The following is a 15,798-nucleotide window of genomic DNA, read 5'->3' on the forward strand; positions in this document are numbered from 1 at the left end:
AACAATAAAATGCCAATAATGGCAATAATACCTACCAATAATCACTTTAAGTGTAAATGGATTAAATGCTGTAATCAAAAGACAAAGGGTAGCTGAATGGATAAGAAAATAAGATTGTCTACAAGAGACTCACTTCAGATCAAAAGACACACACAGACATAAAGTAAAGGCATAGAAAATGGTATTTCATGCAAATGGAAACCAACAAAAAAGCTGGGGTAACAATACTTACACAAACTAGACTAAAACAATGGCTATAATGAGCCAAAGAAGGACATTACGATAAAGGACTCAAGACAACAAGAGAATATAATCCTTGTAAACATTTATACACCTAACATAGAAGCACCTAAATATGTAAAGGAAATATTGATGGACATTAAGGAGAAATTGATAGTAATACAGTCATAGTAGGGGACTTTAACACCCCCATTAACATCACTGGGTAGATATTTCAGAGAAAAAAATCAATAAGGAAACAGTGGCCTTAAATAACACATTAGACTAGATGGATTTAATTGATATTTTTAGAGCATTTCACCCCAAAGCAGAAGAATATACATTCTTTTCTAGTGCATATGGAACATTTTCCAGGATAGGTCACATATTAGACTCTGCCGGGCCAGCACAGCCAAGGGTTCAGTGAGCCTGAGAAGGGGTGGCGAAGGATTGAAGAAAAGACAGACAAAGAGAATAGGCTGGGGCTCGGTGGATCTCCTGTGCCTGGCTGAGGCCACAGAGAGGGATCCAGATGCAAGCCGATGCGTTATTTTATAGCCAGAGGTAAACAAGGTAGTGGTCACCATAGTTACAATGTTCTTGTGAGTTTCACTTGTTTTGGCAGCACTTGCTGCACCTCCCACAGCACATTAGCTACCTAGGAAGGATCTAGGGGGCGTCATGAGGTCAAGCTTAATTATGCTAAGAGGGCTGTGCTCTCTAACCTGGGACTTGTTTGTGGCTTTGCCAACAGGTCAGTCTGAGGCTTAACCTTATAGCCATTCTCTACATTAGACCACAAAACAAGTCTCAATAAATTTAAGAACATTTAAGTCATATTAAGCATCTTCTCTGACCATAGTGGTATGAAATTAGAAATCAATTGCAAGAAAAAAACTGAGAATCACACAAACATATGGAGGCTAAATAACATGTTACTAAACAATGAATGGGTTAACAATGAGATCAAGGAAGAAATCAAAAGATACCTTGAGACAAACGAAAATGAAAACACAACCCAAAATCTGTAAGACACACCGAAACAGTCTTAAGGGGGTCTCTTGTAGACAGCATATAATTGGGTCTTATTTTCTTGTCAAGAAACAAGGAAAATCCCAAACAAATAATCTAAACTTGGAAGAAACTAGAAAAAGAATAGCAAACAAAGCCCAAAGTGAGTAGAAGTAAGAAAATAATAAATATCAGAGTGGAAATAAATGAAACAGAGTCTAAAAAAAATAAACCCAAAAAAACCCCATACACACAATACAAGAGATCAACAAAACCAAGAGCTGGTTCATACAGCAAAAAAAACCATAAATAAAATCAAAAGACAACCTATTTGCCAATTATACATTCAATAAAGGGTTAATATCTAAAATTTATAAAGAATTCATTCAACTAACACCCTCAAAACAAACAACCCAATTAAAAACAGGTAGAGGACTTGAATAGACACTTCTTAAAAGATGATATACAGATGGCCAATAGGCCTATGAAAAGATGCTTAATATCACTAATCATCAGAGAAATGGAAATGAAAACCACAATGAGATGTCACTTCACATCTATCAGAATGGCTATCATCAATAAATCAACAAATAACAAGTGTTGGCAAGGATGTGGAAAAAGGGGAACCCTCATACACTATTGGTGGGAATGCATGTGGGTGCAGCCACTAAAGAAAATAGAATAGAAGGTTCTCAAAATAATAAAAATGGAACTGCCTTATGACCCAGCAATTCTAATTCTGGCTATATATCTGAAAAAACGCAAAACACTAATTCCAAAGAATATATTCAGCCCTATGTTCATTGTAGCACTAGTGGCCTGGTGCACGAAATTCATGCACATTAAAAGGGAATTAATTAGAGCAAATATTTTAATATTGCTATTTGCCCTTTCTCTATAATAGAAGTGTCAGAGAGGAAAGAAAATTAGTAAAATGTATATGAAAATCTCCCTCCTGTCAGAGTCTGGGGCACGACGTGGGACCTAGAGTCAAGTCCCCGCCCACCACCCGCATGCACTTCGAAAATGCAGGAGACCCAGACTCAGCCAGCCTCACCCCCGTCAAGGCCCTCCGGGTGGGGGGGTGCAGCCTTAGGTCCCCCATCAAGCCCTGCCAGGCTGGGGATGTGGCCTGAGGTCCCCCGTCAAGCCCCTCCAGGCAGGGGGAACAGCCTGAGGTCCCCTGACCCGGCACTGGGGTGGGGGCGCAGCCTGAGGTCTCCCGGCTCGGCGGCCTGAGATCCCCCATCAAGCCCCACCGGGCAAGGGGCGCGGCCTAAGGTCCCTGTCAAGCCTCATGGGACAGGGGGCGCGGCCTGAGGTCCCTTGCCCTGGCCAGGTGCCATGTAGCCTTAGGTTCCTGCTGTTCAGTTGTGACGTTTCAGTGTCCAAGCTAATTTGCATATTCCTCTATTATATAGATAGATTATTTGTAATAGCCAAAATATGGAATCAACCCAAGTACCCTTCAACAGACCAGTAGATAGAAAAAGTAGTGGTACATACTATATACAATGGAATATTACTTAACCATAAAAGGAATGAAACCTTACCATTTGTGGCAGCATGGATAGTATTATGCTAAGTGAAATAAATCAGACAGAGAAAGATAAATACCATATGATTTTACTTATATTTAAAACCTAAAGAATAAAATAAATGAACAAACAAAATAGAAACAGACTTATAATTTTGAAAAACAGACTGGTAGTTACCAGAGTGGAGGGGGTTTGGGATACTGGGTAAAACGTTGAAGGAATTAAGAAGTACATATTGGTCCCAGCTAGTGTGGCTCAGTGGTTGAGCATCAACCTATGAACCAGGAGGTCATGGTTCAATTGCTGGTCAGGGCACATACCCGGGGTTGCGAGCTCAATTCCCAGTGGGGGGCATGTAGGAAGCAGCCGATAAATGATTCTTTCTCATTATTGATGTTTGTATATCTCTTTCTCTCTCCCTTCCTCTTTGAAATCAATAAAAACATCCTATTTAATAATAGACAAATATGCAAATTGACCATACCTCCGACACACCCACAAGCCACGCCCACCAGCCACGCCCACCATCCAATCAGAGCGAGTATGCAAATTAACCCAAACCAAGATGGCTACAGCCACAGAGAGCAAGGTTCCCTAGGTAACAGAGGAAGCCAAGCTTTCTGCCAGCCGTTGCAGGCCTAAGCCTCCACTCAAGCTACAAAGTTTCAATTATAGAAGGTAAACAAATTCAAACAAATGACGGCAGAATGGAGCTTGAGAGAGCAGGCCAGGGTTGCCGCCGGCAACAGGGGAAGCAAAGCTTTCCACACACCCTGGCCGGGCCCACCCGCTTAAGGCAACAAAGTTTCAATTATAACCCCAACACAAATGGCTTCGGGCCTCGGAGGGAGCCCCAGGCTTGGCTCTGCTCCAGGCTACAAAGTTTCAATTGTAGAAGGAAAATAAATTCCAGATACCAGGGCCTCTGCTTGGGTTGCCAGGGGGCGTGGCCGGCCTGCAAACCACCACAGGCCCCTCGCTCAGGCCGCCCCACGCCCCAAGGGAACCCCACCCTGATCAGGGACACCCTTCAGGGCAAATGGCCCCCACCCCTGTACCAGGCCTCTATCCTATATAATAAAAGAGTAATATGCAGATTGATCATCACTGCAACACACAATATAGCTGCCCCCATGTGGTCAAAGATCCTGCCCCCATGTGGACACAAGATGGCCACCACAAGATGGCCAGCAGGAGAGGGCAGTTGGGAGGCACCTGGCCTGCAAGGGAGGGCAGTTGAGAGGGACCAAGCCTGCAAGGGAGGGCAGTTGGAGGTGATCAACCCTGCAGGAGAGGGCAGTTAGGGGTGACCAGGCCGGCAGAGGAGGGAAGTTGGGGGCAAACAGGCTGGCAGCAGAGTGGTTAGGGGGTGATCAGGTTGGCAGGCAGAAGCGGTTAGGGGCAATCAGGAAGGCAGGCAGGAAAGCAGTTGGGAGCCAGCAGTCCTGGATTGTGAGAGGCAGGCAGAAGCGGTTAGGAGCAATCAGGAAGGCAGGCAGGCAAGCAGTTGGGAGCCAGCAGTCCTGGATTGTGAGAGGGATGTCCGACTGCCCGTTTAGGCCCGATCGGGCCTAAACGGGCAGTCGGACATCCCTTGAGGGGTCCCAGATTGGAGAGGGTACAGGCTGGGCTGAGGGACAACCCCCCTCCGTGCACGAATTTCGTGCACCGGGCCTCTAGTTTTTAATAAAACAAAAATTATCACAAGGATGTTAAGTTCAGCATAGGGAATATAGTCAATAATATTGCAATAACTATGTATGGTGCCAGGTGTTTATGTGAATTATCAGGGGTATCACTTTGTAAATTTATACAACACTAGAGGCCCGGTGCATGAATTAGTGCATGGGTGGGGTCCCTCTGCCTGGCCAGTGATTGAGGCGATTGGGCTGTCTCACCCAGTCCCGACTAGGGCCAATCAGGCCAGCCGGGGGCGGGGGGGGGGGGGAGGAACTGCAGGAGGTTGGCCAGCCGCGAAAGATTGGCTGTGGGAGCGCACTGACCATCAGGGGGCAGCTCCTGCATTGAGTGTCTGCCCCCTGGTGGTCAGTGCACGTCATAGCGATCAGTAGACCGTCATTCAGTTGACCAGTCAATTGTCTGGTCATAAAGGTCGCTTAGGCTTATATATATATATATATATAGATATATATATATATATATATATATATAATAATATCTAAAATTTGATAACATTGAATGTCTACTGTAATTGAAAAATAAAATTTTTAAAAAAGAAAAAAAATAAAGAACCACCCACTTCATTATATGAGGCCAACATCATTTTGCTTTAAAACTGTAGGCCAATCTTTTTTTTTTTTTTTTTAATATATTTTATTGATTTTTTACAGAGAGGAAGGGAGAGGTATAGAGAGCTAGAAACATCGATGAGAGAGAATCATCGACCAGCTGCCCCCTGCACACTCCCTACCAGGGATGTGCCCGCAGCCAATGTACATGCCCTTGACCGGAATCGAACCTGGGACCTTTCAGTCCGCAGACCGACGCTCTATCCACTGAGCCAAACCGGTTTCGGCTGTAGGCCAATCTTATGAAGATAAGATGAACAACCCCAAATAAAATATTATCAAATCAAAACCAATGACATTTCAAACCAGTAGGGGAAAAAAATAAACAATTTAATAAATGGTATTCAGACAATTCACTATACACATACTTGGGAGATATAAGTTCCACATGAATTAAAGACAAATCTAATATTTAAAACATGTTATAGAAGGTGAAGAGATTAGCCAAAGAACATATATGCATATCTATGTCCCATGGACATAGATAACAGTGTGGTGGTGGCCAGAGGGAGGGGGACAGAAGCTGGGTGGAGGTGGGTAAAGGGAGAGAAAGAAGAAGACACCTGTAATACTATCAACAATATCTTACCTAATAATAACAAACATGTAAATTGACCATACCTCCGCTATGCCCACAGCCAATCAGGAATGAGTATGCAAATTAACCTAACAAAGATGGCAGTTTAATTTGCATATGCAGGCATGGAGCGACGGCCGGGGCAGGATGCCTGCTATGAGGGGGAGGAAGGGGGGTGGAGGGAGCTACAGGAGTGGTGCTCCGGCCAGGAGCAGGGACTTGGCAGCTCCCGGGTGGCCAGGGAGCAGAGACTTGCCAGCTCCCAGGCAGCCAGGAGCGAAGCCAGGGGAAGGAAGGCCTATTCTTTTTTTTCTTTTTTTAAACGTATTCCTAGAGTTCTAGAGACACTCTGACACATCCCCCTGGTCTGTTGTTTTTAGCTCTGAGAGTTTTCATTTTATTTTATTTTTTTTATTTTATTTTTTTAAAATATATTTTATTTATTTTTTACAGAGAGGAAGAGAGAGGGATAGAGAGTTAGAAACATCGATGAGAGAGAAACATCGATCAGCTGCCTCTTGCACACCCCCTACTGGGGATGTGCCTGCAACCAAGGTACATGCCCTTGACCGGAATCAAACCTGGGACCCTTGAGTCCGCAGGCCGACGCTCTATCCACTGAGCCAAACCGGTTTCGGCAGGCCTATTCTTGCACGAATATCATGCAATGGGCCTCTAGTAAATAAATAAAAATAAACACATTATAAACTTGCACTTAAGTAAGACCTTCAGAAATAAGACTTGCTTAGCACCCCGCCCTACTGTGTGACTTAGAACATATTATTTAGCTTTCTGAGGTATTGTGTTGTTTTTTTAATCAGTAGAATAGAGATGATAATAGAAGTATTGTGAAATACACTCTGATCTGGCAAAGTAAAAATCTCATTTGTTACATTAAACTTTGTGGTTTAATAGTTGTATCTAGTACTGTATACCTCAGTCCTCTGGAGGTACTGAAATTTTATTTTTCCTGTTGCTATTAAGAACATATTTGAGCCTGGCTGGTGTGGCTCAATTGGTTGAGCATCATCCTATACATCAGGAAGTCACTGGTTCAATTCCCAGTCAGGACACATGCCCAGGTTGCAGGCTCGATCTCTAGTAAGAAGTGTGCAAGAGGCAGCTGGTCAATGTTCCACTCTCACATCGATATTTCTCTCTCCTTTGCTAACTCTGAAATCAATAAAAACATTTTTTAAAGAACATATTTGAGTCCAGCTGGTGTGGCTTGGTGGTTGAGTATGGACCTATGAACCAGGAAGTTGAGGTTCAATTCCCAGTCAGGGCACGTGCAGGGTTGTGGGCTTGTCCCTAGTGTGGGGCATGCAGGAGGCAGCCAATCAATGATTTTCTCTCATCACTGATGTTTCTATCTCTCTTTCCCTCTCCCTTACTCTCGGAAATCAATATATATATATATATATATATATATATATATATATATATATATATATATATATATATTTGAGTCTAATATGCAGAAATTCTTCTTCTGTTAACTCCTGTATCTTAGCACCTCTAGAAATGACAAGATTTGCCGAAACAGGTTTGGCTCAGTGGATAGAGCATCGGCCTGCGGACTGAAAGGTCCCAAGTTCGATTCCGGTCAAGGGCATGTACCTTGGTTGCGGGCACATCCCCAGTGGGGGGTGTGCAGGAGGCAGCTGGTTGATGTTTCTTTCTCATCGATGTTTCTAACTCTCTATTCCTCTCTGTAAAAAAAATCAATAAAATATATTTAAAAAGAAAAAAGAAATGACAAAATTTTCTCCTTCAACATTTTCAACACGTTCTTAACCTATTGACATGATTGCTTGCTAATATATGATTACATATGCCTGTACAAAAACAGCAAAAGATCCAGGAATTCTGGATATTCTTTTGATTTTATCCTTTTAAGATTCATTCACAAGAAGAAAATAATTATTTTTAATCTAACTTAATGAATCATTTTCAAGAACTCTCTCCACTCCTTTGCAGTAAGGAGTGAATGCCTTATCAAGCAGACGTAAAAACATGTTAAAGTCATTTATTTTTCCTCTTGAACAAAAAGATAAAAAGACAAACCCTGTTTCATTGGTAAAACTATTATACTGTTTATTTGCCTGTTGTTTTTTCCCCTTCCCTGATGACCATTTCTATTATAAAGTAACTCTATGTCTAGATCGAGACTCAGTTTCAGGTGACAGAATCCAATTCAAACCAACCCAAGAAAATTCCGAAGGGAATAAATTGGCTTTGGTAGGTGGAAAGTCCAGGGCTGGGGATATCTTCAGGCATAGCTGGTTTGCATGGTTAAGGCCTAGCTCCACCTGATCCATATGGAATGAATTCCCCCAGAAGGAGGCGGAGCCGTCTGGGCAGAAACAGGGAAGAAAGCACTGAACTGGCAAAAGCAATAATTGTCCACAGAAGTAATGGGAGATGTGTCCTGGTTCCACAATGTACACATGGTGCCTACACTGTCGTCTGCTCCCTCGGGTCATTGTTTGCAGCAAGGGGTTGCAACATTACAGCCCTCTTGCTGGGTCATGAGGCCTGGAGGGTATTTGCTTCAGTTCCTTGACTGAGTCTCCGTAATGAAGTTAAAAAACAACTTGCCTGCACTCGGTTTGCTGTTTTGCCCCCATGTTATCTGTTGTGATATTCACTAACAATCCATATTTTGTTTAGTGTGTGTGTGTGTGTGTGGTTAATTAGGACAGGGTGATGTGCCTTACAGAAGCCTCGTGAAAGCCAATGCTCATAACCTCATGAGATTTGAGTGAAAAGTCTTCTACAAAAGTTCTGAGTCTCATTTTCCTAGAACTGCAGAGAGTTCCTGAGACTTTGTCATCCATGTCTGAAGGTCTAAGTGCAGTGGTTCTTGGTACTTGGCCTGTTAGAATTGCCCTCGACATCTGCTGCGGGAAAGGACCCGCGCTGGCAGGGAGTGGAGGAGGCCTGTAATTGCGTTGGGAACCACAGTGTCATTGTTCCCCACTGCAGACATGTGGGCACAGTTGACAAATGCTTGGCGCACTCCTGGGACTCCCGGGGCTCTCCCCACCCCAGGAGTATGACTGTCTTCTCCCTTTCCGTCTGCCTCAGGGGAGGTTGAGACGCCTTCCAGTTTTCTGTTTCAAAATTAGGTTTGTTTGTCCTCTCTGCACTCCTTCCATTCCCTCTCTCCCCCAGTCATTAGAATGCTTTGTCTCAAGCACAGGAGCAGCGAGTGGCTATTGGTAACCATAGGCAACCAAGAACCTGTATTAGCTATTTGTGCTATCTTTGTGAGGCGCAATCTAGCCACTAGCTGGGTAGACAGAAAAATGTGCTCTACAGGCTTCCTTGTACAGTAAAATATTGGCCTCTCTGTTTTTAGAATGACCAGTTCATGGGCGAGATGCAGATGATTGGAGGCTATGATCTTTCAACACTGGCAGGAAAGGTTTGCTCCTGTGACGCTGCTCAGTTCGCACTGATGCCTGATGTTGTGGGGAAATCAGTGACCTTCATTTCAGGTCAGCACTTGCAACACATTTCAGACACTCTCCAGGGTTTGCTAATTCATGCAAATAGATGTGTGAACTCTTGTAATGATTTCTCCTTTATAAAACACTCCTTTATAATGCTTCCAGGACATGATGCAGACCAAATCTTTCGTCTGCGAGCTCTCTTCCAATCTTATTTCAGACAACCTCGTATTGCAGACCCCCTTGGCACTCCTTGTCTGCTCACCCTTTCAGGTGCCTCCTGAAAAGGAGGCTTTTCCCTTTACTTGTCTGCTTTATGTCCCTCATCTATGCCTCAGCACCCAGGCACTTCAGTAAGACATTTAATACACATGTTTGTTGAAATGTACAAAATTTGGGGAGAGAATAAAAAAGACTTCCGTGACAGCACATTTTTCAGCCCTTCCCCCCCCCTTATTAAAAAGATTTAACCCGTTAGATCATGGAGAAAACACTTTCCATTTTAACATGGAATTCCAAAACTTGCCAAGGCTTAGCAATCCAGTGAAAAAAAATAGTTTGGATTCTGACATAAATGCATGCATCGAATGCAAGAGTGTTTCATAAAGCATATGCTCTTTGCATCAATGTGACCTGAAGTGAAAGTTTTGCTGTAAATGAAAGAAACACAGATTTTGATTTTGGTCAGCTCTCCCTCCTGATATATCTTGTATCCATTATCTCTGAACAACTCCAGCTTTTTAAGTAAAATAGCTCAGTCTGTTACACAAGCTTAATCTCTCCTATTTGTGGTTGTTATTGTTATGCAATGCCCGAATGGTGGAAAGGAATACCAGTCCCATTTAATCAAAAGATGAATAATAACACTCAGGACACTCCAACACCATAAGGACTCATTACAAAACAGCTACTTCCCTTGACTCTGAAGGAAAATTGTAGCATCCAAGTGTTAAATTACTATCTAGTAGTAAATTATGTTCCATAGAAATTGGAATTAACTTGATGCTAACATAGCACTAGGCCACCATTTGATGTTACTACTTCAGTGTATAGAATAACATCCTAGAAAGCTAAAATACACAAAGCGATTTCTCAAAATTCATAAATTTTAACACCCCTGGAGTGGTCTTTAAATGATGTCATTTTATTTTTTTTCTTTTAACTTACCTTTATTTTATCTTTATGAAATGTATAATTTTATCGCTATTTGAAAATTTGCATGTGTCAGTCCATGGTAGCTGGTAACCTGAAAGAATCATTTGTCAGGCTAGCGAAGGTTGAAGCCGACTCCTGTCCTTACTGCTGGCTGGTCTTCCATCTCTCTTACTTCAGCTTCCATGATCCATAATGTATCAATATATGTATGTGCAAGTCTATAGTAATATGTTTAACTTAATGTGTGTGATAAGATCACCCAACTTAAACAGTACGTTTTTATCAAATGGGGAAGTAAACATCAGAGATAAAGCTAGGTTGCAGCCTGTAGTATTGAGGAAATATGTCATCAGTATTCCTGAAAGTCAAAAGCTGGCATGTGATAGTGAACACAGCCCAATATTAAGCTACATCTGTTTTATATAGTTTTTGTATGCAAATGTTAGTTCAATATGAAGCTTTGCTTTTATTTAGGAAAAGATGAGGCAAACATAATTTAAGTCATTATACCAAGCTAATATTATTACTGTACTTTTTTCTCCTAAGATCTGATAGATATGTTTATAAATAGCAACTGAATTCTAAGTTAATGCACATTTTAAAAATTGACATATAACATATTAGTTTCAGATGTACAACATAATGATTCAATATTTGTATATATTGCAAAATAATCACCATAAGTCTAGGTAACATCTAATTAACATAAGACATTTTAGTACTTTGTTGTATGACATTGCCTTATAGAATTACTAGAGGCCCGGTGCACAAAATTTGTGCACGGGGGCGGGGGCGGGGGGTCTCCTCAGCCTAGCCTGCACCCTCTCCAATCAGGGACCCCTTGGGGATGTCCGACTTCCGGTTTAGGCCCGATCCCTGGAATCGGGCCTAAACCGGCAGTCAGAAATCCCTGTCACAATCCTGGACCACTGGCTCCTAATCGCTCACCTGCCTGCCTACCTACTCCCTAACTGCTCCCCTTGCTGGCTTGATCACCCTTCACTGCCTCTGTGTGCTGGCCTGATCACCCCTAACTGCCCCCCTGCCAGCCTGGTTGCCCCTAACTTCCCCCCACTGCCAGCCAGGTTGCCCCCAACTGCCCCCTCCCTGCTGGCCTGGTCACCCCTTACTGGCCCCCACTGGCCTGGTCACCCCACACAGCCTGCTGTTCAGTCGTTTGGTCATCCCTCACTAACCCCCCTGCCAGCGTGGTCGTAGGCAGCCATCTTGTGAGGACATAAGCATTAATTTGCATATTACTTCTTTATTATATAAGATTATACAAGTTTATTATGTATCTTGTGCTTTTATCATGGGGTCTGTCAAAGTGGCAACTCTAAGAACCCCAAATGAATGCCCCCATGAAAAAAATTGCACATGGAATTATGGTCCTTCTGTCCTTCTTCTAAAATCATGTTCTGTTTTCTTTTAGAATAATTTGCCTCTTAGGTAAGCACCGGGTAGTCCCTTCCATTAAGAAATAGAAAGGAGGTTGAGGAATGGGTACTTCTTACTGGAGGCTAGAGTAAGCAGAAGGGGTGATAGCGCTGTGCCTCAGTGTCCAGTCCCATAATTACTACACAGACTATCCCCATAAGAAAGTAGAGACTATGGAAGTTGAGGTAAGAGAGATGGGAAACCAGCCAGCAGTAAGGATGACAGGAGTCAGCTTCAACTTTTACTATTCTGACAATTGATTCTTTCAGGTTACCAGGTACCATTTTGCAGTATCTTTATACTCTCCGTGGGTACATAGACGTACAACATATGCCAAGTAAAACCCCTTGGCCTTAGAATACAAATGGTTTAACATTTCTAAGATGAATCAACATCGATTAGCCAGGTTCTCAGCTGTCACAACAATGTAAGGTTGAAGATCCTGCAGTTCCAGGTGCCTAGGCTTGCATCAGAAGGGAATGCTGAACACGCCAGTGGACACCACACTCTGTGCCTTCACGTATACCTCGAATCTGCCTATTTCTCTCCATCTCCTTGGTAATCACCCAAGTCTAGACCCTTGCTACTCAAAGTGTGGTCTAAGGCAGGGTTCAGCAAACTTTTCTGATAAGGGCCAGATAGTAAGTACTGTATTTTAGGTTTATGGGACATAGAGTCTCTGTGGCAACTGCTTAACTCTGCAGTCATAGCATGAAAGCAGCCATAGATAACATGGAAACAAGTGGCTATATTTCAATAAAATTTCATTTACAAAAATAGGCAGCAGGCCAGATTTAGCCAATGGGCAATAGTTTGCCAACCTTTGATCTAGGGCAAGCATGTCAAACTCGCGCCCAGACAATCACACTAATAAAAGAGTAAGATGCTAAATGACTGTACCTTCGCTACGCCCACCAGCCAATCAGGAGTGAGTATGCAAATTAACCCAACGAAGGTGGCAGGTTTATTTGCATATGCAGGTGCCGAGTGGCTGGGGGCGGGGTGTGCCACACCACCCCAGCTGCTCCGAGCCTCTGGGTAGCATGGGAAGGCAGAAAGGCGGCTCCGGCCAGAGCGAAGGCGGTGCCAGCAGCCAGGGGGAGAAAGGCTCATTCTTGCACGAATCTTTGTGCATGGGACCTCTAGTATAACAGTATGTAAGAAACATTTTAATAAAAATTTTGTCACTTAATTTTTACAATATCCTGTTATACATAATTATTAATAACAAACTACAATGTTCGCTAATGACTGATTACTATAACCGTGTTGCATTCATTTCCCTTATGCGCCTTACATGCAGGCGCACCTTTTCTCTCCACTAATACCAGCAGCGAATATGTTAGCAGCCAACTGCCACGTCATTAGTCTTGGACTGACTTGTTTGGTGTGCACAACAGGAAACATTTCGCTTTCTGAGAACAAGAAAAATAGGTTTATTTGTGTCATGCTTATTAATTTGTATAGTTATTCAGTGTCTGGTAAGTTAATGTTCAAGAAAAAAATATTAAATTTTATTAAAATGTTCTATTATTTTATGTTAATGATTACTTATTTATTTCAGCCCTTTGCATTCAGCATGTCTCTATTGAAATAAACCTACGTTTCTATGAAAGTTGAAGCTTTTGTTTATTTGTGGCCCACATAAACTTAAACCTTGTTTATTTGGCCTCTGTTAGCCTTTGAGTCTGACACGCTTGCTCTAGGGACCAGCAAGGTCAGTACCACGTGGAAGCTTATTAGAAATGTAGTATCTCAGATCCCACCCCACATCTTCTGAATGGAGTTCATTCTAACAAGAGGCTTAGATGATCCCCTTGGACATTGAGGTTGGAGAAGCACTGGTCTCCCAGGGCGAGGCCACCACCACCCCTCCTTTGGGTTGCTGTGCTGGACTGACTGGTCTTCTTGAACTTCTACCTTTAGTTAACTTTGCCACCCTTTACCATTCTCCACAAAGCAGCCAAAGGGGTCTTCTTAAAGTACAAATGGGATCACATCTCTTGCCTACCAAAAACCTTTCAGCAACCTCTCAACTAGGGTTAGCAGACTTAACAAAAACAATGGAAAACAGGATACCAAGTTAAATTGGAATTTCAAATAAACAATTAAATACGTTTTAATATACGTATGCCCCTTGTAATATTTAGAACATACTTACACTAAAAAGTTAGTTGTTATTTATCTGAAATTCAAATTTGACTGGGTGTTCTGTATTTTATCTAGCAGCACCATGCCCAGTGCTCGAGGTTATAGTCCGAACCCCTTCGTACAGCTTGTAAAACCTGCATGATCTGGCCTTGTCTCCTTCCCAATATCATTAGACACCACCCTAACCTCCTCACAATGCTCTAACCACACTGGCTAAGCTCCTTCCTGCCAAGATCTTGGACAAGCTGTGGCCTCCACCTGGAATCCATTCTCCTCCTATCCTGCAGGTCTCAGCCTAAAGTCTTCTGTGTAAGGGAGGCGTTCCCTGACTCTGTCTAAATGAGCACATGCTTTCCACACAAGACTCTTTCCTTGAGCTTAAAGAAATCCAAAGAAGGAATGGTTTCTTGGGACTGTAATTATCTTAGTGAAAGGAGGATGAGGGTTTCCTTGGGACCAGAAGGTCAGGGACTAACACAGAAGAGAGAGGAAGAACACCATTGAATAAGGGCAGGGAATAGGAGAGCAGAGGACAGGCGTGGGTCAGTGTGAGTGAAGGAAATTAGTCAGAAGTATAGAAATAATAATTTTATAAAACTGAACGTGTAAATTGGATTTGGCCTATAGAATACATTGAATTTCTCAATAAAGAGTTTGAATTGCTCAGAAAAGCAAAGAGGAGCCACAAAAGTTGTTGAGCAGAGGTGACATCATGAAGCTGTGTTTTGGGAAAATGAACCTGGCAGGAGGGTAGACTTGACAGAAGGAAGGGGGAGAGGCCAGCCAGGAGGTGGTGTTGGTGGAGCAAACCTGAGTGTGTAATTGAACTACTTGAGCAAGACAGGAGTGGAAGAGAAGGAGCAGAGACAGAGTTAAATGATTACATGAAGGCAGGAGGGTTAGAAAGGAGGTTTTCAAATTTGTTTATGAAAGACCTTTTAAAAAATGGGGAAACAGCTTACCTGTGTAATTTTCCATATTATAAGTTAGAAGCGCTAAAAGCCCCATAACTGTCCCATATAACTCTTAATCCCTCTAAAGATGTGAGAGTTAAAATATTTAGAAAAGGGAGACTCTAGACAGCCCCCATGCACCTCTCTTCTTTATTTCCTTCCTTCCTTTTTCTTTTCTTTCTTTCTTTTCTTTTCTTTTTCTTTTTCTTTTCTTTTTTTTTTTTTTAGGCAAAGAGAGAGACATTCACAAGGGAGGCTGGCTGGGTCATGATTCGAAATAGGTCATGGCTGTTGAAAAAGGGAGCCCTCAATGATGGAGTTAAATGGCCTCTTCACTCACAATGTTGAAAGCATTTTACTCAGTGAGTTTAAGCTGTCTGTGCTCCGTGTTCTCTGGCTGATTTTTTTCAAAGTTGATTTAATCCTGGCACTTCATAAAATGTATGTAAAGCAAGAAGATTTTATTCATGTTCAAGAGAAATCTCTGACAGAGTGGAATAAAACCAAATGCACGGAAACAAGCTCAAATCTGGCAACGGGAAAACACAGACGTGCAGGTTAAGTGCAAGATTCAGGAGACGTGCCCCCCCCACCCCCACCCCTAAATAAGTTTCTAATCAAATGCCAGAATGAAACATTGAAACCTGCCAAAATGTCCTATTTGGCTGCCTTCACTCTTGAAATCATTCCTTTTTATTGCATCTGACTAGGCTGAGAACAATAATGGAAATGCCCACCAACTGATGTTTCTGGCAATTTTGTGAATTACCACATAAAATGAAATGCTGAACTACATTCCTTTCTCCCTGGGGTTTATCTTCACACTCCTATTCATGCTTGGCATCCCCTCTGCTTGGTGTGACCGCAGTCGCAAAACTGAGCTGCTGAAGATTAGACTGTGATATGCTAATCATTTTGTGTTTTAAAAGACTAACCTATTTAAGAAAACCATTTAGGTTTGTATAATTCTTTCCTTCTTCTTTTCCTCTTCTT

The 15,798-nt window shown here is 42.5% G+C and overlaps 1 protein-coding gene across 1 annotated transcript in view; it reads left to right on the plus strand.

The window, feature by feature from the left end:
- Positions 1-15,798, plus strand: part of PRTFDC1 (phosphoribosyl transferase domain containing 1) — a gene marked incomplete at its 3' end in the record, with an annotated part of 98,756 nt that overhangs the window by 70,757 nt on the left and 12,201 nt on the right. Inside the window, 1 exon segment of the mRNA XM_079772735.1 lies at positions 9,019-9,084. Within this exon segment, the coding sequence (XP_079628861.1) occupies positions 9,019-9,084 (66 nt within the window).

This window comes from Cnephaeus nilssonii, assembly GCF_951640355.1.
Source record: "Cnephaeus nilssonii genome assembly, chromosome: 1".
Lineage (NCBI taxonomy): Eukaryota > Metazoa > Chordata > Mammalia > Chiroptera > Vespertilionidae > Cnephaeus > Cnephaeus nilssonii.